Genomic DNA, 22060 nt, shown 5'->3' with positions numbered 1-22060 from the left:
CACCCCAACGATAGAGATGATAACAACAAATACTATGTAAAAACGTCTTAGCCAGATACTAAAACCTCTTCATCTATCAACCCAACCCACATCTAAAACGGTATATCATCATCACCAATATCAACAGTTCCCGCATCTGTAGAGCTAAAATCACTCGTTGAACCAGACTGATACCCACCACCAGAAGCTGTTGCATCACCACGTCCGTCTAACATAATCATATTACGGCCACGAATTTCAGTCGTATAACGATCGTTACCATCTCGGTCTTGCCATTTGTTCGTTCTAATACTGCCCTCAACACAAACTCGACGACCTCGACCTAAATATTGCTCACATATATCTGCCAATTTATTATAAAAAACAACACGGTGCCATTCCGTATGCTCTTGTGTATTACCATCTCGATCTTGCCACCGTTCGTTAGTAGCAACACGTAAATTAGCAACCTTCGTTCCACTCTGGGTGACTCTAACTTCAGGATCTCCACCAAGATTACCTATCAACGTAACTCTATTTAAACTCATTGTTTCACCTCCTCAAAAATATTAATGTCATTAAATTTAGGATACTTAAAATTTATAAAGCAAATTATATATCGTTTACAACTTTAGTCATTTTATTCTGGTCTTAATGTTCGCTGCATAAATTCCAAAGCAGCCCGCTTTGGATCTTTACCATAAAAAAGAATCTGAAAAACCTGTTCTGTAATCGGAAGGCTCTCTCCCATTTCTTGAGCACGTCTGTAAACACTTGCAGTTGTAGCAACACCTTCTGTTACTTCTTTTGCTGACCCTAAAATATCACTAGGGGACTCGCCTAAACCAATACGATACCCAAGCTGACGATTACGACTTAAATGACCCGTCGTCGTCAAAACAAGATCTCCTAAACCTGCAAGCCCGCTAAACGTCGCAGGATCAGCACCCTGTGCAACACCAAAACGTATCATTTCAGCAAGTCCTCTTGTAATTAAAGCAGCTCGTGCATTGAGCCCAACTTGCATCGCCTCACTAATGCCAGCTGCGATAGCAATAATATTTTTAAAAGCACCGGCAACCTGAACACCAATTAAATCCTTAGACGTATAAAGCCTTAATTTATCGCTTGAAAATAGCTGTTGCCAAAACGTGGCTATAGCTTCATTCCTTGAAGCCACGACCGCTGCACTAGGCATTTGCTGAGCAAGCTCTGCAGCAAACGTCGGCCCACTTAAAACTGCAAGCTGCCTAGCTACCCATTGTTCACCAAAAAGATCTGTAAATACTTCATCTAGTCGTAACCCTGTATTTTCTTCAAACCCTTTTGTTGCTAATAATAGTTTTGTATCAACAGTAATTGCATCTTGTAAATCTTGCCAAAAAATACGAGTCTGTTGTGCTGGAATAGCATGAACTAAACAAGCGACCTGCAGTACATCACCCAAATCTGACGTAACTTCCAAAGAATCGGGCAGCTTGACCTGTGGCAAATGAATAGGATGAGACCGTGTTCTTTCAAGGTGTAACATTGTGTCTGGGTTACGCCCCCACAAAATTGTCCGATGACCAGCCCGAGCTGCCAGAATAGCTAAACAGATCCCAAACGATCCCGAACCCAACACTGCAACCTGATGTGTCATCGCATAACCTCCTCAACAAACCGCTCTGGAAACTGATTCATCGTGCCATTACTAAAAAAGATAACAACACCTTGACGATTATCCAAAGAACAAATGGTTTCCCATAATATCTCATATTTTGCAAAAGCCGTTGCCTGATTGCCAATGGCATCTGCTAATGCATAGGTGTTAAGCGCTGGTTCTTTTAAGGTAGAGGGGTTATATACCGGCGCAATCAAAACACGATCAGCAGCAGAAAAGGCATCTACATAATCTAAACGAAAACGATCCGTACGACTTGTATAGGAGCGTGGTTCAAAAACAACGGTAATCGGCTGCTCTGGCCAAGCATCACGTAAACCTGCAAGAGTCACTCGCACTTCCGTTGGATGGTGACCAAAATCTCGAATAATACGTACTGGTTTATGTAACAAAACCTCTTGACGTAAACGCAAACCAGGATAACTTGCAAGACCGGCTTTAATCTGTTCCCAATCTAAACCAATACGATGGACTAACAACGCTGCTATTGCTGCATCAACCGCTTCGTGGTGTCCCGGGAGAGGAAAGGAAAGACGTTGGCCAGCTAACATAAATTCGACACCGTCACGATTTGATTCCTGCAATAAAAAGCCACACTCAGATAATACAAAGCCTTCAACATGCTCTGGTACATCATTCAAAAAACGTTTGGCATCGTCAGCTAAAACAACAACACCTCCAACAGGCATACTTTGTAATAATTTACGAAACGCCACTTCAATCTCTGCTAGATCCTTATATAGATCAGCATGATCAAATTCAACATTAGTAATACCCAAAAAATTAGGGGCATAATGAAAAAATTTTGCATCACGGTCAAAAAATGATGCATTATATTCATCACCTTCAATCACAAAAGGACCGCTACCAAGACAACCAGAAGGACCAAAATCAGGTGTCGCACCTATAAACCAGCCAGGGTCTTTGTCTGCCTGCTTCAGCAACCATGCAACAATTGCACTTGTTGTACTTTTCCCATGAGTCCCAGTAATCACGATACGTTGACGTGTTGTTCCTAGTAGACGATTTAATAACGCAGGCATATGTGTAACTGACATACCATGTAATTGCGCTTCCTTCGCAACTACGTTACTAGCAGTAACCGCATTACCAACAACCACCAACTCTGTATCCAAAGCGAGTGTCTGTTGTTCATAACCAAGTGAAACAGGTACTCCCCAAGATTCAAGTGCTGGCCCCACAGGTGGCTCAATCCGTAAATCACTACCGTAAACTTCTAAACCCCAATCTAATAAGATGCGACAAAGGGCACTCATACCGGTTCCACAAATACCGATTAAATGAGTTTTAAGCCCCGCCTTTAGCGGTACAATAGCATAAGGATCAATTGACAAGACGACTTCCAAAACCGTAAAGTATACATTCCAAAGGGACCCCAAGAAAAGCCATATAGACAAAAACTCCTAAAATAGGCTGTTTACAGAATTTTATAACTTTATAATCATGTTGACAATAAGGTCTTTTGATCTGTGGAATAATAATCAATCCAGATCACAAACTAAACATATCTTATCCTAAAAAGCCTTAAGGAAAGTTCTCTGTGAAAAAACAATTACTACTTGCTCCTGGCCCAACACCTGTTCCACCAAGGGTGTTATTACGTATGGCTGAGCCCATAATTCATCATAGGACACCTCAATTTAGTCAGGTTCTAACAGAAACTGGAGGTATGCTCCGAGAGCTATACCAAACCGAACAACCAGTCCTCATGATCAGCGGTAGTGGCACCGCAGGCATGGAAGCTGTTGTCGCAAACCTTATTGCTCCCAATGACAAGGCACTCATTGTACGAGCAGGAAAATTTGGCGAACGTTGGTCTGAATTAGTTACAGCTTATGGCGGCATTTCAATCAATATCGATGTTCCTTGGGGTGAAGCCGTTGACCCAAAGATTGTGTCACAAAAACTCGCTGAGACCTCCGATATTGTTGCTGTTTTTGTTCAAGCTTCAGAAACCTCAACAGCAACCGAACATCCGATTGAGGAACTTGCAAAAATAATACATCAACAGCATAATCAGGTTCTATTATGCGTCGATGGCATAACAGGTGTTGGTTGTTTTCCGCTACAGATGGATGAATGGGGTATAGATGCTCTAGTCTGTGGTAGCCAAAAAGCCTTACAATTACCACCTGGTTTAGCAACAATTTCATTAAGTGAACGTGCCTGGCAACGTGCAGAATCACACCAAAAAACAAGTACTTACTACCTCGATTTATGTAAAGAAAAAAAAGCACAAGTAGAACAAAGAACAACTGCCTGGACAGCACCTGTTAGCCTCATCAATGGTTTACATGAAGTATTAACAAACGTTTTAAATACTGGTCTAGATAACATATTCGAGCACCACCAACGTCTTGCAAAGGCTACCCAGTCAGGCTTACAAGCTATTGGGCTAAAGCTCTATTCTCAAGCACCCAGCCGCTCTGTAACAGCTGCTTGGGTACCAGATGGTGTCGATGGCGGCGCGCTTGTCAAATATTTACGAGATACGGTTGGTGTAACCATCGCTGGTGGCCAAGCAAAACTTAAAGGAAAAATCATCCGTATCGGGCATCTAGGTTACGTTGACACATTTGATATTATTGCTGGTCTAACAGCTATAGAATTAGGTCTAGATCGCCTTGGGCATCCCGTTCACTTTGGTAGAGGCCCCGCAGCAGCAATGGACATCCTAAAAGAAGGATATGCTAAAGGATAAGACAACATGACAAACCATAAAGTTCTCGTTAGTGACCCTTTAGGCAATGCTGGCCTAGCAATTCTGAATTCTATAGACACAATCGACGTCTTAGTTGAAACAGACTTAGATACAGCTGCTCTAAAGCAACAACTCAATCAAGTAGATGCCGTCATTATCCGTAGCGGTACTAAAATTACAGCAGATCTATTAACAGAAAACACCAGACTTAAAGCTATTGGTCGTGCCGGTATTGGCGTTGATAATGTCGACTTAGAAGCGGCAACAGCACATGGTATTATTGTAATGAATACACCACACGGTAATGCTATCACAACGGCTGAACATACCATAGCACTTATGATGGCTGCTGCCAGACGTATACCCCAAGCCTACAACAAACTTAAAAATGGTCACTGGGATCGTAAAAGCTTTATCGGTACAGAATTATCAGGAAAAACACTAGGTATAGCAGGACTTGGTAATATAGGTTCTCTTGTTGTTGAACGTGCCCTTGGCCTCAAAATGAACATTCTCGGCTTTGATCCATTTATTTCAGAAGAACGTGCGAAACAGCTAGGCATTGAATTAGCTGAACTTGATGACGTTATAACCCGTGCAGACATTTTAACGCTTCATGTACCGTCCAATGAAAAAACACATCACCTAATCAATCAAAAGCGGCTTAAAGCAATGAAGCCATCTGCAATTCTAATAAATTGTGCACGTGGTGGTATCGTTGACGAAAACGCCCTTGACCAAGCACTAAAAGATGGTGAAATTGCTGCTGCTGCACTAGATGTTTTTGCACAAGAACCACCAGCAAAAGATCATCCACTTTTAATAAATGAAAAGGTCATTTATACACCACATCTTGGTGCTAGTACAGTAGAAGCACAAACAAAAGTTGCTGTCGATGTCGCACAACAAATTGTTGATTTTTTAATTAAGGGTGAAATTTGTAATGGCGTAAATGCACCTAGCATTAGCGGTAAGCTTCTGTCTAGCCTTGGACCTTATTTAGAACTAGGAAGTAAATTAGGTTCATTAGCAGCTCAACTTCATGACGATACAGTCGAACAAATCTGTGTTCGATTTGGTGGAGAAAATACCATACAAGACACATCTCCAATCGTTTCAAAAGCGATTACAGCAATATTAGCATTTGGTATTGAAGACCCAGTCAATGATATTAACTCACGCAATATTGCAAAAGCTCGCGGTATTAACATAGAAACAACTAAAAGTTCACAAACGAGTGATTATAGATCTAGTATACAAATAACCATTAAAGGCAAAAATACCGAAACCTGTGCAACAGGAGCTATCATCGGCAACAATGAACCTCGTGTTGTCCGTGTTAATAATTTTCGCTTAGAACCATTGATTGCACAGGGTCCATTAATTTTTGCAACCAACCGCGACCAACCCGGTGTTATCGGACGTATTGGTACCATTTTAGGCGATTCTGATGTTAATATTGCGCAAATGAACGTAGGCCGCACAAATAAAGAAAAACTAGCACTCACAGTTATTGCCCTAGATGCTATGATCAACGAAAAAATACTTGATGACTTTAAAAAGCTAAATGAAATTATTGAAGTACGACAAGTTCTGCTATAAACCAGACTACTAGTAAAATGTTTAATCAATCTGAGTTAATACTGTCTATACTAAAATTCTCTTATTAAATTATTACACTTGTATAAATATCTACCATTAAATAGTAGTTGTAGCCCATAAATGACCAATCCCAGAATCGCTAAAGGTGCTAGAGAATACCTTCTAAACCGTGCAGAACGACTCTCAGATATATTTCGTTTATGTACAGATACGTTTGAATCCTGGGGAGCACGGCGTATTATGCCTAGTACTTTTGTCCCTTTTGACGAACTACTGCAACCTTCAGAGGCAATTGCTTTCAAAGAATCTGAAACAGGAAACATGCTTGGGCTAAGACAAGATCTTACCAATCAAATACGAAGAATTGTTGATACCGATCTCAACCACTTACCAACACCATTTAAACTCTATTACATTGAGCGTGTTTGGATGAACCGTACACTTGGCACACGAGCAAAAGAACAAATTCAAACCGGTGTCGAATGGATTGGCCCCGGCGAATACGCAGAAAAAGATCTTCTAGCCCTAATTGAAATACTCACCCAGCAATTAATTAGTAGCCCAACTACACTAATCGTAGGCCATGCAGCACTACGCCCGACCTGGAAAAAAGTCCTTAATCTAAAAAATCCAGAGGCTGCAGAAACAGCACTAGATACACGTAACTTAAGCCTATGGCGACAGGTTGGCGATCCAGCTTATCCTGACTTACCATTACTGACAATCCAAGACAAACACCAAATTACAAAGTTACCAAAGCAAATTCAAACATATATTCTTGATCTAATGACAAAAACGGAGACCTTTAACAACAATCTTTCTGTTGTCATTGATCCAATTGGCCGCCCAGATTATTCATATTACACAGGTATATTCTTTGGCCTAAGCTCAGGTATAGAACATGATCCTTGGCTACGTGGTGGACGCTATGATGGACGTTTTTCTGCATCAGTCGATGCCATCGGATTCACACTAGATCTCGACCCATTGATGGATGCTGCAGATAGCGGAAAAATGTTTCTTCCACATCGCAGGCGCATCCTTTGGGCAAGTACCGAACCAATACCAAAGATAACTAAAGATCAAATATTACCGATAGATAATACGATTGAAGACCCAAAATCTTGGGCAATTGCACACGGGTTAGACGGTATCGCTATCGAAGAAAACGGCCAAACCATTATTATCGACCCCACTACCAACAAAAAAATAGAATCTAGAGAGCTTAATCATCATGACTAATACTGTTATTATCGGTGCCCAGTGGGGAGATGAAGGAAAAGGAAAAATTGTCGATATCTTTGCTTCTCAAGCAGACTATGTTGTCCGCTTTCAAGGTGGTAATAATGCCGGCCATACACTCGTCGTTGAAGATAAAACATTTGTCGTTCATCTCATTCCTAGCGGTATTCTACACTCAGATACACTTAACCTTATCGGTAATGGCGTTGTCGTGGACCCAACGATCCTTTTACAAGAAATTACGGAACTAAAATCAGCAGGCATTGATGTAACACCTAACCGCCTTAAAATCTCCGATCGTGCACATATCATTACGCCATATCATCGTTATCTAGACAGCTATCGTGAATACAGGCGTGGTAGTGCAAAAATTGGAACAACGGGACGAGGTATTGGCCCTGCCTACGAAGACAAAGTTGCGCGTCTTGGCATCCATGTTCAAGATCTCCGTCATCCTAAACGTTTAAAACAGAAAATTGAACAAGTTGCGACATTTCGACAAATACCAGTAACAGGAGATACAGATTATAAATTACCTCCATTAACAGAAATTATAGATCTTTTAGTCGAACAAGGTATTCAACTGGCACCTTACATTGACAATGTTTCTAAACGTATCTATCAAGCAAACCAAGATACTAAAAAGATTTTATTTGAGGGCGCCCAAGGTACATTTCTAGATGTTGATCATGGAACGTATCCCTATGTAACAAGTTCAAATACCGTTGCCGCAAATGCAGCTATTGGTAGCGGTGTTGGTCCAACATGCCTAAATAATATTGTTGGCATTTTTAAAGCTTACACAACACGTGTAGGAGCGGGACCTTTCCCAACAGAACTTGACGATGATGCTGGCCAAACATTACGAGAACGTGGCTCGGAATTTGGTTCCACAACTGGACGTCCCCGCCGTTGTGGTTGGCTTGACTTACCACTTTTACGTACAGCTGTAAGGCTAAATGGGTTCACACACTTAGCAATTACTAAACTAGATGTCTTAAGTGGATTAAAAACCATTAAAGTTGCAGAAGCTTACCAACTTGATGGTAGACAAATCACTGAACTCCCATCAGACCCAAATATGCTCTCACAACTAAAACCTATTTATCGTGATTTCGATGGCTGGCAAGAAGATATTCGTGAGATCAAACATCCCAAAGACTTACCAAAAAATGCACAGCTTTATATCCAAACAATCACCGAAGCTTTAGGCGTACCAATTTCACTCATATCTGTTGGACCCGGACGTCAAGAAAATGCTTTATCTTGGAACCCTTTTGGAGGTTAACCTATGCGCGACTTAGCACTATTTATCCACATTATCGGCTTTGCCCAATGGATGGGAGCCCAAACAGCTCTTGCAGGCCTTTTAAGACGAGAAAAACTATTTCAACCAGCCATTGGTACAACATTAGCAACTCAACTTCGCGCCTTATGGATTACACTTTTTATCGGAGCAGCATTAACAATCGGTGCTGGGCTTTGGTTAACGTTCCTAACTCCAACCTACGCTCGTATGGGATTTGTCCATACCAAACTATTAATTACACTATTTGAGCTCTTTATTGCCTTGTTACCATTGCGTACAGCTCAAAAGAATTTAAGTGACAGCCAGCAACCATTAAAAGGCTTATGGTTTACTCTATCTTTAGTAGGCTTTTCGATCCTGATTGCCTTAGGCGTCTTTAAACCTTTTTAAACTGAGTATCGCTATCTAAATCGGCGTACATTTATAGGCCTTTTAATGAAAACATGTGATTTTCTTGTTATAGGAGGTGGTAGTGGGGGCATTGCCGCCGCACGTAAAGCTGCGTCCTTAGGAGCAAAAACAATTGTTATTGAAGGCAAGCATCTTGGTGGGACCTGCGTTAATGTTGGCTGCGTGCCAAAAAAAATCATGTGGAATAGCGCTATAATCGCAGAGACACTACACGACGCAAAAGATTATGGTTTTGACCAAATAAGTCCATCACCAATCAATTGGCTCCATCTCAAACAACAACGAGAAACCTACATTCACTACTTAAACAATATCTATAAACGCAACCTTGACACTAGTAATATAGAAGTCTTGTCTGGTTGGGCACATTTTACTGACAATAAAACAGTACGTGTAAATAATACAACCATTCACGCCGAGCATATCCTGATAGCAACGGGTGGGAAGCCTCAGAAACCTAATATTCCTGGTAGTCATTTAGGATTAACATCAGACGATTTTTTTAAGCTAGAAAAACAACCAAAACGTATAGCTATTATTGGTGCTGGCTATATTGCTGTTGAACTTGCTGGCATCTTAACTGCTTTAGGAACGGACACGAACCTAATCATACGCCATGAGTATCCATTACGTCAGTTTGATATAAGCTTACAGAAAGCATTGATAGAAATGTTAACACAATCTGGCACCCGGCTTTACAAAAATACAAGTATAAAAAAACTACAAAAACAACCAGATAACTCTCTATCTATTATTTGTAATCATCATAACGAGTTAAACGACTTCGATAACATTCTTTGGGCAGTTGGACGTCAACCCAATACACAACATCTAAACTTAGAACAAACTAGTATAGATATTGATAACAAAGGCCATATTCAAACAGATGCATATCAAAATACAACAGTAGCAGGTATCTACGCAGTAGGAGACGTAACGGGACGCTTAGCCCTTACACCTGTTGCTATTGCTGCAGGTCGTAAACTCGCAGACCGCTTATTTGGAAGCAAACCCGAGGCAAAACTTGATTACAACAATATTCCAACTGTCGTCTTTAGCCACCCTCCGATAGGTACGGTTGGCTTTACAGAACAAGAAGCACAGCAACAATACGGCATCCAAAATATCAAAACGTATCAAACACAATTTACAAACCTTTATCATGCATTAACAGAGAGAAAAACGACTACTGTTATGAAACTAATTGTTGTAGGTGATCAAGAAAAAATTGTAGGCATCCATGTTATTGGCATAGGTGCAGACGAAATGATTCAAGGATTTGCAGTCGCGCTCAAAATGGGTGCAACCAAAGCAGATTTTGATAACACGGTGGCTATCCACCCCACAGCAGCTGAAGAATTTGTCACACTAAAATAACAACTTTCAGACAAAGTATAAACAACCGTATTTATTGATGATACAATTTCTGCTATCTTACTGTAGAGAAGTAAATGTATTACAAAATATCGAAATATCAAAAGTTGGCAACGATAGCCAGGATATGTAAGTATAGACTTTTACATAGAATTTTATTAACTAGACAAAATACTATAACGACAATTAATAATTTTTAGATGATACAACGATCACGCATCAATATCCTTTATCTTGAACAGTCTAAACGCGCCACAGAGTGGGTTCAAAACACGCTAAAAGAACAGCTAGAAAGACATTTCTCTTTAAAACACATCCTGACCCTTAAAGAAGGCCTTGAAGCAATAGATAAAAATTCTTTTGATCTTGTCTTATCTGAACTGATGCTTGATGATAGCAGTGGTATTGACACCTTTTTAGCTCTTAAAGAGCGTTCAACCAATTTACCTATTGTTATCTTTACAAGCGTAGATGACAACGAACTAGCTCTAACAACAGTCCGCCAAGGTGCTCAAGACTATCTCATCAAAGGAAAAACAGATCAATTTGCTCTTGCACGTTCTATTAACTACGCCATAGAACGACAGCAGTTACAAGATAAAATACGTACAAGAACATTAAAAGATGAATTAACAGGCCTTTATAACCAACGTGGTTTTCATGCACTAGCTCATGAATATGCAGCACTAGCAGAACGTACAAAAAGAAGCATGCTAATTCTATTTATTGACCTTGACGGACTGAAAAAAATCAATGATACTCTTGGCCATTCAGAAGGTGATCACGCCATTGTTGCTGCAAGTGCAGTACTTGAACGTACATTTCGTGCAACAGACCTTATCGCACGACTAGGCGGTGATGAGTTTGCAGCATTGCTAATGGAAACAGAAGATCAGACAGAAGAACTCGTACGAGACAGATTACAAGCCATGCTAACACGGCATAATACACAGAAACGTCGCGACTATGATCTTAAAATGAGTATTGGCTTTTCACGTTTTGAACCTGGAAGCTCCCGTCCAATTCAAGAGTTACTCAAAGAAGCTGATGAGGCTATGTACCAAGACAAACGTAAACGTAAAGCCGTTCGTAAAGACTAAACTAGCAATATTACTAACAATCAACTTTAAATTAGACTAGACCAAGACCAGTGGATACACAAGTAGAAACCTTAGAGCGGGTTAATGCCCCAGAATTAGATCGTATTCTTGGAAAACGTTTTGACGTCTTAGACGACGGTTTCTTACGCGTTATTGACTATATGGGCTCAGATGCCTCGATCGTCCAAGCAGCCCGTATTTCTTATGGCTCTGGTACAAAACAAGTCAATAAAGACCGCGGACTAATAAGATATTTAATGCGACACTGGCACTCTACACCTTTCGAAATGTGCGAAATCAAATTGCATGTAAGAGTTCCAATGGATATCTGGCGCCAATGGATCCGGCATCGCACAGCAAGTGTTAACGAGTATTCGACACGATACTCAGAGGCTATAGACTCCACTCAACGTACTGCTAAAGATTCTTGGCGTTTACAGTCAACAGATAATAATCAGGGAAGTTCAGGTAATATCGACACTAAAATAGGCAATACATTAAGCCAACGGGAACAAGAACTTCAAACACTTGCCGTTGATGTATACAATGAACGATTAGATAACGGCATTGCCAGAGAACAAGCACGTAAAGATTTACCACTCTCAACGTATACAGAAGCCTATTGGAAAGTCAACTTACATAACTTGTTCCATTTTTTGCGCTTACGTATGGATGACCATGCACAGTATGAAATTCGTTGTTACGCAAAGACAATAGGCGAAGAAATTGTCAAAAAATGGTGCCCCATCGCCTGGGAAGCCTTTCTTGACTATCGCTACCATGCAACCCAATTCTCTCAACTTGAAACAGAAATCCTACAAGCAACTTTAACAGCTGGTCCAGAAGCAGGAATCCAGCGTGCAAAAGAAATAGGCTTACTCAGCTATGGAGAAAAAGGTCTAAAACGTAATCGTGAACGCCGAGAGTTGGAAGAAAAATTTATACATTTAGGTTTACCAATTCCTTGGAAAAACTAATCTACATCCTTACTTTTTTAGATTACTTTTAAATAATGCCAATAGCTTTTCTAACTCGTTTTAGAACAGGTATCGCCATAGCCCTTGCCTCTTCTGCTCCCTGGGCAAGAATCTGGTCAAGCTTAGATTTATCTGCCAACAATTCATAATAATAATCACGCTGATCTTTAAAGCGAAACTCCAACAGCTCAAAAAGTTCCTGTTTTAAGTAACCATACCCTAAACCACCATCAAGATACTTCTGACGTGTTGCCTGGACTGCTTCTGGATCAGCAAAATAACGGTAAATAGCAAATAAATTACAACTATCTGGATCTTTGGATTCTTCAAGCCCCTTAGAATCTGTCACAATTGACATAATACGTTTACGTAACGTCTTACCTGATGCAAAAATAGGGATGACATTATCATAAGATTTACTCATCTTCTGTCCATCAATACCAGGTACCGTTTTAACCTGTTCACGAATCTTGGCTTCAGGTAGCTTTAAAACAGGACCATATATAGCATTGATAGAATTAGCCATATCACGTGCCATTTCAAGATGTTGCTTCTGGTCCTGGCCAACAGGAACAATATCTGTATCAAACGCCAATATATCAGCAGCCATCAATATCGGATAATTATACAAACCTGCCTGAACATTAAAATCAACATCCTGACCGAGACTCTGATTTTGCTCCATAGCTGCCTTGTAAGCATGGGCCCGGTTTAACATTCCCTTTGGTGTTACACAAGCAAGAATCCAAAATAACTCAAAAATTTCTGAGACCTGTGACTGTCGATAAAAAACAACTTGATCAGGATTTAGACCTAATGCCAACCAAGCAGCTGCAAGTTCATAAATCTGCTGCTCAAAACGTATAGGGTCTCGGACAGTCGTCAAAGCATGGTAATCTGCAATAAAATAAAAACCTCGGTGCTGAGTAACTTCAGCTAAAGCCGGCTCTATAGCACCTAAATAATTACCTAAGTGCAATTCTCCAGACGGTTTAATACCTGTTAGTACAATTTTAGTTTGTTCTGTCGTCATATAACTTTTAAATAACTCTTTATCAAAATCAATAATAGGGATTTATTAGAAACTTAATTTTAGCAAACAGCAAAAAAACCGACTTACTTACGTATATTGTCTAATCATTGACAACAATTTATCTAATGAACATGGCTTGACAAGATAATCATCACAACCCGCTGCAAGAGCACGCTCACGATCAATATCCATTGCATGAGCACTAAGAGCAATAATAGGAAGTGTCCTCAAGTCGTCCTGCTGACGTAAACGACGAACAAGTTCAGCACCATCTTCCCCTTCACGTAATGATAAATCTAAAAAAATAAGTTCCGGGCACTCTCTTGCTAAAACAGCTTCAACCTCTGACCGACTATCTGCTATCAAAACATTACATTGATCTTGTAATACTGTCTGCATAAATTCCTGTGTTGAAAGATCATCTTCTACAACTAAAATCGTTGGACGGTCAACTATTTTTTCTTCTTCTTGATCTTGAGGTATTACAGGCTGAACAGTTTGTTCCACTATAGCATCTGGAATATATCGTGGTAAGTTAATGGTAACTGTTGTACCAGTACCTTTCTCACTACGAATACGAAGTTCACCATTACCTAAATCAATAAACTTTTTTACTAAAGCCATGCCAAGGCCGGTCCCCTCATATGCACGACCATAACCGACTTCTTCTTGTGAAAACTCGTCAAAAATATGTGGTAAATAAGTATCACTAATACCTATACCTGTATCAGTAACATTCAAATTTACCTGATTCGACGTCGCAGCTAATTTGATAGAAATAAATCCAGAGTCTGTATATTTAATAGCGTTCTCAATAACATTAGTTAACACCTGAGGCAATGCATACGGATCAAATTGAACCCATAAATCTTGCTCTAACTTTTCATATTCTAATGTTAAGTTTTTTTGATCTGCCAAAACCTGCAGCTCATCAACACATTCACTCAACGCCTGATTTAAACAAATTGGCTGTTTTTCAAAGGGAAAATCTTCAATATGAAACCGTGATATATCAATAATTTTCTGTATCGTATCCAGAAGACGCCTTGAGGCATGACGAATATGTTCAAAATAAGCAATTCGTTCCTTTGATAAATATTGTTGTGTATATTGTTCTACTAATGACGTATACCCAAGAATAACATTCAATGGAGTTCGAATTTCATGACTCATGTTGGCTAAAAATTCTGTTTTAAGGCGGTTGGCTTGATCTGCCTCATACTTTGCCCGTTGTAACGCCTCTTCTGTCTGTTTACGTTCAGTAATATCTGTTGCGACACCGGTTAATGATACAACTTCTCCATCTTGAAGAATCGGACGTGCTCGCGCCGAAAAAGTCCGTATTTCACCTGTTTTTGGACTGATGATCTCTATTTCTACAGACTGCGGTTTAAGAGTTGTAGTAATAATTTCAGCAACCTTTAAAACCTTATCCTGAAATGGTTCTGGTATAAAATCCAAGATATTGCGTCCAAGCAATACCTCTGCAGGTAAAAATAAAAGATCTGTCTGGTTAATATAGAGAACCTCAAAGTCTAAACTAATCTCTATAATCATCTCTGGTGCTTCAGTAACACGAGATCGCCACATTGCCTCGGAGTCTCGTAAAACTTGTTCGATACGTCGGCGCTCTTGCAATGCTCGTTTATGTTCAGATACACTTACGGCGTACTGTACTAAGCCAACAAGTAAAATAATAACAATTAAAATGCGTAAATAATGATAAATATTTTTATTCAACCAATACAGTCTCAACTGACCAATATTGTTATTTCGATATACTAATGGTGACTGTATTTCAATGGTACGAATAAGACCTAAAGAACAAAACAATTTGTCCAAAACACCAGAACGCTTGATCTCTTCACTTTGTTTAAGTAAAGATTCGTCTATATTATAGATATCAATTTTTTCATACTCGGAAGCACGTACAATAATTTCTAAAAAATTTTGAACTGCATTCATATCATAATTCCAGACATGCATACCTAACATTTCAGCATATTTGTGCGTCTCTAATTCAACATGCTTCAATGTAATTCTTTCATAAGAAATAACAAACAAGATATAGCTAACACCTATGCCTAGCCATAAAAAAACCATCCTGAATTGTAACTTCATCAACATAATGAATAGCCTAAATAGAACTGCCCAAAAAAACTGCTAAGGTATCTAAATAGTTGTAGACACAACCAAACCTGGAACTAGTTATCATAAATAGAAATTCTAAAAAATAATAGTATAATTGTTCTCTATATTTTTTCGAGTAGAATAATGACTCTAAAACATCAAACTATCATATATTTCGGAGTTTATAAGCATGAGAGCTAACACAAACATTTTACCCCTAGAACGTGCTTTTCAGTGGTCAACAACACAACCCAACAGGGTCTATATGACTCAGCCTATGGGCGAAGGAATTGTTAAAGAATATACCTGGTCTCAAACCATAGATGAAGCAAAACGCATTGCCGCTTATATCAAATCCTTCAATTTTGAACCAGGTAGTAATATCGCAATTCTATCAAAAAACTGTGCCCATTTTATCATGACAGATTTAGCAATTTGGATGGCAGGTCACACATCTGTAGCAATTTACCCAACACTGAATGCTGAAACTGTCAATTATATTCTGACACACTGCGAAGCAAAATTACTCTTTGTTGGAAAATTAGACACCTGGCAAGATATGAAGCCTGGCGTACCTGAAGGGCTACCAATGGTCTCTTATCCATCAAGTCCGCCAAATGACTACCCAACCTGGGATACGATTATTGCTGAAACTAACCCTATAGAAGAAAACCCTAAACGAGACGCCAACGAAACGGCTATCATTGTTTATACCTCTGGCAGTACCGGCACACCAAAAGGAGTTGTACATAGTTTTCATAATCTAGCAGTAGCAGCATTAGGAATCGAAGAAATTTTCCAACTTGCAAAAACAGATCGTCAACTATCTTATTTACCACTAGCACACGTATTCGAACGTGCGGTCGTAGAAATTGGCTCTTTATATAACAGTACACAACTCTTTTTCGCTGAATCTCTAGATACTTTTATTCGCGATCTACAACGAGCACGTCCAACACTTTTTCACTCCGTACCTAGACTATGGTTAAAATTTCAACTCGGTGTTTTCAAAAAAATGCCTGCAAAAAAATTAGATCGTTTACTCAAAATTCCCGTATTAAATAATATTATTAAAAAGAAGGTTCTCAAAGGGCTGGGTCTCGACGCCTGTCGTCTAGCAATTAGCGGCTCTGCACCGATCCCACCAGATCTGATTAACTGGTACCGTAAACTTGGACTTGAACTTTTAGAAGCCTATGGCATGTCTGAAAATTTTGCGTATTCCCATGCAAACCTACCAGGAAAAACACGCATAGGTTATGTAGGAAATACACTACCTGGCGTTGAACACAAAATTAGTGATGAAGGAGAAATCCTTGTAAAAAGCCCTGCCGATATGACAGGCTACTACAAGATGCCCGAAATTTCTCAGGCATCTTTTACAAAAGATGGCTTCTTAAAAACTGGAGACCGTGGAGAGATTGATACTCAAGGACGTTTACGTATTACAGGCCGAGTAAAAGAACTATTTAAGACCAGCAAAGGTAAATATGTAGCACCGGCTCCCATTGAAAACCTAATTAACGCCGATCCCCATATCGAGCAATCTTGTGTTGCGGGCTCTGGCTATCCAGCCTGTTATGCACTTGTGATGCTATCTGATCAATGGCGTGGGCGCGTCCAGGAATCAGATATTAAACAACAATTGACGGAAACATTGACACAGCTTTTTTATCAAGTAAACCAAGAAGTTGAACCTCATGAAAAGTTACAATTTATGGTTATTGTCCAAGATGAATGGCAAATTGAAAATGGTTTTTTAACACCAACAATGAAAATCAAACGCAATATTTTAGAAGATACTTACGCTCCAAAACTAGATAGTTGGTATTCATCTAAAGAAAAAATTATTTGGGAATCTTAAAAACTATGTACCAAACAAAGTAATCACAAGACTTCTAGGACCACCTTTGTTACGAAATTCACACAAATAAATACCTTGCCACATACCAAAATAAAACTGTCCATTTCTGATAGGTATTGTAAGCGACGTTGAAGCAAGTGATGCTTTGGTATGTGCAGGCATATCATCTAAACCTTCTTGTGTATGCCGGTAGTAAGATGTTCCCTCAGGAACGAGCCGATCAAAATCTTTTTCTAAATCTTGCAAAACATCTGGACTCGCATTTTCATTAATAGTGAGTGCTGCTGAAGTATGCAAGATAAATAAATTGGCAATACCAAGCTGGATCTTCTGTAACTCTGGTAGCTGCTGCTCAATTTCACCTGTAACTAAATGAAACCCTCGTATCTTTGGTGCTAAAGTAATACGTTGTTGAAACCACATCATAAAATACTACTCAAGTTTTGTGGGCTGACCTGTCTCATCAACAGCAACAAATGTCAAATGCCCTAACGTAGCCAACATACGTTGTTGATCAGCTTGTCCAAACTTTTCACGATAAACTTCAACCTGTACAGATATCGATGTACGGCCTGAACCAATAACCTTTGCAACAACTTCGACTAAATCACCGACTCGAATCGGTACCTTAAATTGCACTTCACTAACAGCAACCGTAACAACAGGCTTACCCGCAAATTTAGCAGCAGCATAACAACCACCTTTGTCCATAAGCCCAAGAACAAAACCACCAAAAGCTGCACCATTCTGATTTGCATGTTCAGGAAAAACAAGTTCGTACGTTTGTAACGTTAACAATGGTTTAATATCACTCACAAGATTGTCTCCTGACCTGGTGTAATTTGAACATACTGCTCAGGGTTTTCAAAATAATCCTTAAAAACATCCAGTGCACGTGCCATATAAAGACCATCCTCAATACGTTCATCAAACAGCCATTTAACTGTCACGATAGACTGCACAGAAATCTCACCTGTCTCTTGATTAACTATTGGTTCTAATTTACGCTTACCCATCACGCAAAATAAGGGTATATTGCCATACTCATATAAATGATGGTAAGCCGCATCCATATTTAAACTACCTAGATTGGCAATAAAAGCACTCGCAAATAAGGGATCAGTACGAATAAAAAAGCCAGGCAAAAGATTAAACATATCTAAAACCTTAATTAACCAACCAAACAACCATAAAACAATGGTCGGCAACCGAAAAAAGAGCTTTAATTCCTTATCGACTTTAGATTCTTGGTCACTTCGAGCAAAGCTAACATCACCATCAACAGTGTCAATAAACTTATCAAAGGGCCAATTTGCACTAAATTCACGCTTGACAGTAACCAGGGGATGCTGATCCGTTTTTGCTTTTTTTCCAGAAAAAGAAACCCAAATACCACGCCGTTGAAAAACACGACCACCTGCTACAAAACGATTTATGCGTGGACATTTGGTAGCTCCAAATACAAAAGCCCAAATACAAAGATGATGATACGTTACTCTTCGACCTGTTTTTTCATTATAGGCTTTGATAAAAGCATCCGTTTTTGTCACATTAATTTTTTGCTCCCAAAAAACAGCAGACTCGTTTCTACCTCGCATAATAACAGGCATAATACGACGTAAACGGGGTAAATCTTTAACATAGTCACCATCGGGTCGCCACTGAAAAGGCATAGAATTACTTCTCCTTTATAAAGTTATGCATAGATTATCAAGTTAAAAACACTGCCAAATTGGCCTTACCAATTTCGTGTCTACAAGTTGATACACAATAATCAATTTCACTATACTAGCCTCATAGTCAATCAAGCTCTATAGATATTCTATTCAGCATCAACAAACTCAACACCTCAACACAAAAGTGAATACATAAAATGGATATATTTCAACCTTGTTATAACTATTTAGAACCTAATTTTGCTCGGATGGCTGGCATCTATCCTTTCTTTCATCCTCTTGAATCTTCAGAAGGAAGTGTCGTTCAGCTAGAAGGTAAAGATATTATTATGCTTGGCTCCAATAACTATCTAGGGCTTACACACCATCCTAAAGTCCTAGCTGCTGCCAAGCAAGCTATTAATGACTTCGGTACTAGCTGTACAGGGTCACGTTTCTTAAATGGTAACCTCAAACTTCATCTAAAATTAGAAGAAAATCTAGCTAATTTCTTCGGCTATGAACAAGCACTCGTATTTAGTGCAGCCTTTCTCGCCAATATAGGTGTTTTGGACACCCTTGGAAAACATCAAGATGCTATTATTTTTTCTGAAAAAGAAAATCATGCAAGCCTAATTGATGGCGCCCGTCTAGCACCTTGCGAAGTCCGCCTTTTCGAAGATCCTGACGATTTAGAAAAACAGCTCAGCAAACAAGAAAATTGGTCAAATGCTCTCGTCGTCATTGATGCCGTCTTTTCGATGACTGGCCGTATCGCCAAGCTAAAAGAATTTGCGGCTTTACGGCGACAATACGGTTTTCGGCTATACGTTGACGATGCCCATGGCATTGGCGTATTTGGACCTCAAGGTAGGGGAACTATCTTTGAACAAGGCGTTCAACAAGATGTCGACTTACTCTTTGGCACATTTAGTAAAGCATTAGCTAGTGTCGGTGGATTTGTTGCTGGTGAAAAAATGGTTATTGATTATTTACGACATAAAACACGTTCACTCATTTTTACAGCAGGCCTACCTCCAGCATCTGCAGCCGCTGCCCTTGCAGCTTTACAAGTTATGCAAAAAGAAGCGGACGAAATTTTACCAAAAATTCGAGAGAATGCCCGTTACTGGAAGCAGGGACTAGACGAAATTGGCTACTATACTATGGATTCTGTTAGTCAAATCATACCAACAATGATTGGCTCTGAATCCCTAGCATTTCGTATCGCTCGAGATCTACTAGATATGGGTGTCTTTGCTATTCCAGTCCCTTACCCCGTGGTTCCTTGTGGACAATCACTGATTCGTACCAGCGTTATGCCAACCCACACAAAAGAACATTTAGACAAAGCTTTAGATGCTTTCTCAATAATCTATAAACGCTATAGCATCCCTAAATTTGACCCTGACAATTTACCAGTCGCAGATAAAGAAGATTGGTCCTATTTTATGCCACAAAAGACCAATTAAACATAGATGATATGCTATAAAAAATTAGTTGTTAAACAGGTATCATCATGCGTTCTATTTATTTCGAAAAAAATCTCCCTAAAATTATTGCAACATTAGCTCTAAAAAAAATTTGGCAAGGTGCAATTTATACACCAATAGCACCGATTGCTTACCAAGACTTACCCGAACCAAACCTACCTGGTCCCCGAGGTATCAAAGTCAAAAACCGAGTCTGTGGCATCTGCGCCAGCGATATACATTTACTTTTTGTCGATGTTGACCCAAAAGTACACCCCGCTGCACTTCCTGCAAATGACCGTATCTATCTTGGCCATGAAGTCTGTAGTGAAGTTACAGAAATTGGCCCCGGTGTTTCAACATTAGCTGTCGGTGACCGTGTCCTAATGAAATCACGCTTTATGGGTTCAACCTGCCACAGCAAAGAAATAGAACCTCTCTGCAGACATTGCGAGACAGGAAATTATTGCCTCTGCCTCAACCGTTGTGAAGACGGAGGTATACCCGGCATTGGCGGTGGTTGGGGTGATGGTTATAGCTGCCATGAAACTGAAGTTTGGAAAGCACCAACAGATCTAACAGACGATCAAGTAGCTCTCATCGAACCTTTAGCTTGTAGCGTAAGAGCAGTACTACGAAAACAACCCAAAAAAAACCAAAATGTTTTGGTCATAGGCTGTGGCATTATCGGCTTAGGCATTATTCAAGCAGTTAAAGCGATAGAACCAACCTGTAATGTCTATGCAGCGGCTCGCTACCCACAACAAAAAAACTTAGCAAAATCCTGGGGAGCACACATCGCGAATACCAATCTATTTGAAACAGCTAAACAGGTAGCTGGCGCAAAAAACTATCAAGGGGATTTTGATAATAAAACAGCACTCGGAGGATTTGATATCGTCTATGATTGTGTTGGTACAGATACGACAATTGAACAAAGCTTACGATTAGCACGCTCAGGTGGAACGGTTATGCTTGTAGGAGTCCACCTACATCGAGTCAAAGCTGATCTAACACCAATTTGGCATGAAGAAATAGATCTCATTGGTGAAATTGCCCATGGTGCTGAACAATGGCAAGGACAAACAATATCAACCTATGACCTTACCGCTAAATTTATCCGTGAAGGTAAACTTACAACAGAAGGTTTTATTACCCACCGTTTTCCCCTAAACCGTTGGAAAGAAGCTGTTCAAACCGCTGTAAATAAACAATCCGGTGCCATTAAAGTTGTTTTTGATTATGACAAAACTTGATAAAGCAGCCAACAAAATAAACTCATAATAGCAACAGACATCTTCTTTACTGACAAATTGCGAAAACTCTACCCACCCACCTGATGCATATGGTCCATGGGCACAAAGTCAGACCGTTTCTGTTGTGCTAGATAACCAATGCCCTTAGTAGAAAAATGTTGACGTAATAACTGTTCTACCATTTCCAAATCTCCAGAACGGAGTGTGTCGCGTACCGAAATACCTTGTTGATCAAACAGACAATGAAGTACCCGACCATCTGCAGTTAAAC

General features: G+C 39.7%; 13 protein-coding genes across 13 annotated transcripts; 8 read left to right on the top strand and 5 right to left on the bottom strand.

Moving 5' to 3' along the window:
* Positions 1-92: 92 nt before the first annotated feature.
* Positions 93-527, bottom strand: LOC132564366 (single-stranded DNA-binding protein-like). Its single transcript, XM_060229019.1, has one exon. The coding sequence runs from the start codon at positions 525-527 to the stop codon at positions 93-95; it is 435 nt and encodes a 144-aa protein (XP_060085002.1).
* A 92-nt stretch (positions 528-619) lies between these two features.
* LOC132564365 (glycerol-3-phosphate dehydrogenase [NAD(P)+]-like) lies at positions 620-1621 on the bottom strand. Its single transcript, XM_060229018.1, has one exon. It carries the CDS (start codon positions 1619-1621, stop codon positions 620-622), a length of 1002 nt encoding a protein of 333 aa, XP_060085001.1.
* On the bottom strand, positions 1618-2919 carry LOC132564362 (UDP-N-acetylmuramate--L-alanyl-gamma-D-glutamyl-meso-2,6-diaminoheptandioate ligase-like). Its single transcript, XM_060229017.1, has one exon. It carries the CDS (start codon positions 2917-2919, stop codon positions 1618-1620), a length of 1302 nt encoding a protein of 433 aa, XP_060085000.1.
* Positions 2920-3266: 347 nt separating this feature from the next.
* On the top strand, positions 3267-4364 carry LOC132564361 (serine-pyruvate aminotransferase-like). The gene has a single exon (XM_060229016.1). It carries the CDS (start codon positions 3267-3269, stop codon positions 4362-4364), a length of 1098 nt encoding a protein of 365 aa, XP_060084999.1.
* A 6-nt stretch (positions 4365-4370) lies between these two features.
* On the top strand, positions 4371-5966 carry LOC132564360 (D-3-phosphoglycerate dehydrogenase-like). The gene has a single exon (XM_060229015.1). It carries the CDS (start codon positions 4371-4373, stop codon positions 5964-5966), a length of 1596 nt encoding a protein of 531 aa, XP_060084998.1.
* Positions 5967-8952: 2986 nt separating this feature from the next.
* On the top strand, positions 8953-10305 carry LOC132564359 (glutathione reductase, mitochondrial-like). Its single transcript, XM_060229014.1, has 2 exons — positions 8953-9637; positions 9770-10305. The coding sequence occupies exons 1-2, from the start codon at positions 8953-8955 to the stop codon at positions 10303-10305; spliced, it is 1221 nt and encodes a 406-aa protein (XP_060084997.1).
* A 197-nt stretch (positions 10306-10502) lies between these two features.
* LOC132564358 (probable diguanylate cyclase DgcC) lies at positions 10503-11402 on the top strand. Its single transcript, XM_060229013.1, has one exon. The coding sequence runs from the start codon at positions 10503-10505 to the stop codon at positions 11400-11402; it is 900 nt and encodes a 299-aa protein (XP_060084996.1).
* Positions 11403-11563: 161 nt separating this feature from the next.
* Positions 11564-12379, top strand: LOC132564357 (flavin-dependent thymidylate synthase-like). Its single transcript, XM_060229012.1, has one exon. The coding sequence runs from the start codon at positions 11564-11566 to the stop codon at positions 12377-12379; it is 816 nt and encodes a 271-aa protein (XP_060084995.1).
* A 28-nt stretch (positions 12380-12407) lies between these two features.
* LOC132564356 (tryptophan--tRNA ligase-like) lies at positions 12408-13412 on the bottom strand. Its single transcript, XM_060229011.1, has one exon. The coding sequence runs from the start codon at positions 13410-13412 to the stop codon at positions 12408-12410; it is 1005 nt and encodes a 334-aa protein (XP_060084994.1).
* Positions 13413-13499: 87 nt separating this feature from the next.
* On the bottom strand, positions 13500-15002 carry LOC132564355 (sensor histidine kinase GacS-like). The gene has a single exon (XM_060229009.1). It carries the CDS (start codon positions 15000-15002, stop codon positions 13500-13502), a length of 1503 nt encoding a protein of 500 aa, XP_060084992.1.
* A 730-nt stretch (positions 15003-15732) lies between these two features.
* LOC132564354 (putative long-chain-fatty-acid--CoA ligase) lies at positions 15733-17406 on the top strand. The gene has a single exon (XM_060229008.1). The coding sequence runs from the start codon at positions 15733-15735 to the stop codon at positions 17404-17406; it is 1674 nt and encodes a 557-aa protein (XP_060084991.1).
* Positions 17407-19330: 1924 nt separating this feature from the next.
* LOC132564353 (serine palmitoyltransferase-like) lies at positions 19331-20533 on the top strand. The gene has a single exon (XM_060229007.1). The coding sequence runs from the start codon at positions 19331-19333 to the stop codon at positions 20531-20533; it is 1203 nt and encodes a 400-aa protein (XP_060084990.1).
* Positions 20534-20580: 47 nt separating this feature from the next.
* On the top strand, positions 20581-21661 carry LOC132564351 ((R,R)-butanediol dehydrogenase-like; the record flags this gene model as incomplete). Its single annotated transcript, XM_060229006.1, has 1 exon — positions 20581-21661. A coding segment is annotated over exon 1 (1081 nt), but the record flags the coding sequence as incomplete, so codon positions are not given.
* Between the last annotated feature and the right edge of the window lie 399 nt (positions 21662-22060).

This window comes from Ylistrum balloti, unplaced genomic scaffold (assembly GCF_031769215.1).
Source record: "Ylistrum balloti isolate Yb309-2 unplaced genomic scaffold, AGI_CSIRO_Ybal_v1 Utg372216, whole genome shotgun sequence".
Taxonomy (NCBI): domain Eukaryota; kingdom Metazoa; phylum Mollusca; class Bivalvia; order Pectinida; family Pectinidae; genus Ylistrum; species Ylistrum balloti.
Note: the sequence above shows the minus strand (reverse complement) of the source record. Positions and strands in the feature narration are given on the sequence as shown.

Excerpts from the sequence above, each read along its gene's own strand:
- LOC132564365 (XM_060229018.1), bottom strand. The coding sequence starts at position 1,621 with ATGACACATCAGGTTGCAGTGTTGGGTTCGGGATCGTTTGGGATCTGT.
- LOC132564353 (XM_060229007.1), top strand. The coding sequence starts at position 19,331 with ATGGCTGGCATCTATCCTTTCTTTCATCCTCTTGAATCTTCAGAAGGA.
- LOC132564360 (XM_060229015.1), top strand. The coding sequence starts at position 4,371 with ATGACAAACCATAAAGTTCTCGTTAGTGACCCTTTAGGCAATGCTGGC.
- LOC132564366 (XM_060229019.1), bottom strand. The coding sequence starts at position 527 with ATGAGTTTAAATAGAGTTACGTTGATAGGTAATCTTGGTGGAGATCCT.
- LOC132564358 (XM_060229013.1), top strand. The coding sequence starts at position 10,503 with ATGATACAACGATCACGCATCAATATCCTTTATCTTGAACAGTCTAAA.
- LOC132564355 (XM_060229009.1), bottom strand. The coding sequence starts at position 15,002 with ATGTGGCGATCTCGTGTTACTGAAGCACCAGAGATGATTATAGAGATT.
- LOC132564356 (XM_060229011.1), bottom strand. The coding sequence starts at position 13,412 with ATGACGACAGAACAAACTAAAATTGTACTAACAGGTATTAAACCGTCT.
- LOC132564354 (XM_060229008.1), top strand. The coding sequence starts at position 15,733 with ATGAGAGCTAACACAAACATTTTACCCCTAGAACGTGCTTTTCAGTGG.
- LOC132564357 (XM_060229012.1), top strand. The coding sequence starts at position 11,564 with ATGGGCTCAGATGCCTCGATCGTCCAAGCAGCCCGTATTTCTTATGGC.
- LOC132564362 (XM_060229017.1), bottom strand. The coding sequence starts at position 2,919 with ATGAGTGCCCTTTGTCGCATCTTATTAGATTGGGGTTTAGAAGTTTAC.
- LOC132564361 (XM_060229016.1), top strand. The coding sequence starts at position 3,267 with ATGGCTGAGCCCATAATTCATCATAGGACACCTCAATTTAGTCAGGTT.
- LOC132564359 (XM_060229014.1), top strand. The coding sequence starts at position 8,953 with ATGAAAACATGTGATTTTCTTGTTATAGGAGGTGGTAGTGGGGGCATT. Across the intron at positions 9,638-9,769 it reads CCGGCTTTACAAAAATACAA|AACAAACTAGTATAGATATT; the intron begins GTATAAAAAAAC and ends ATCTAAACTTAG.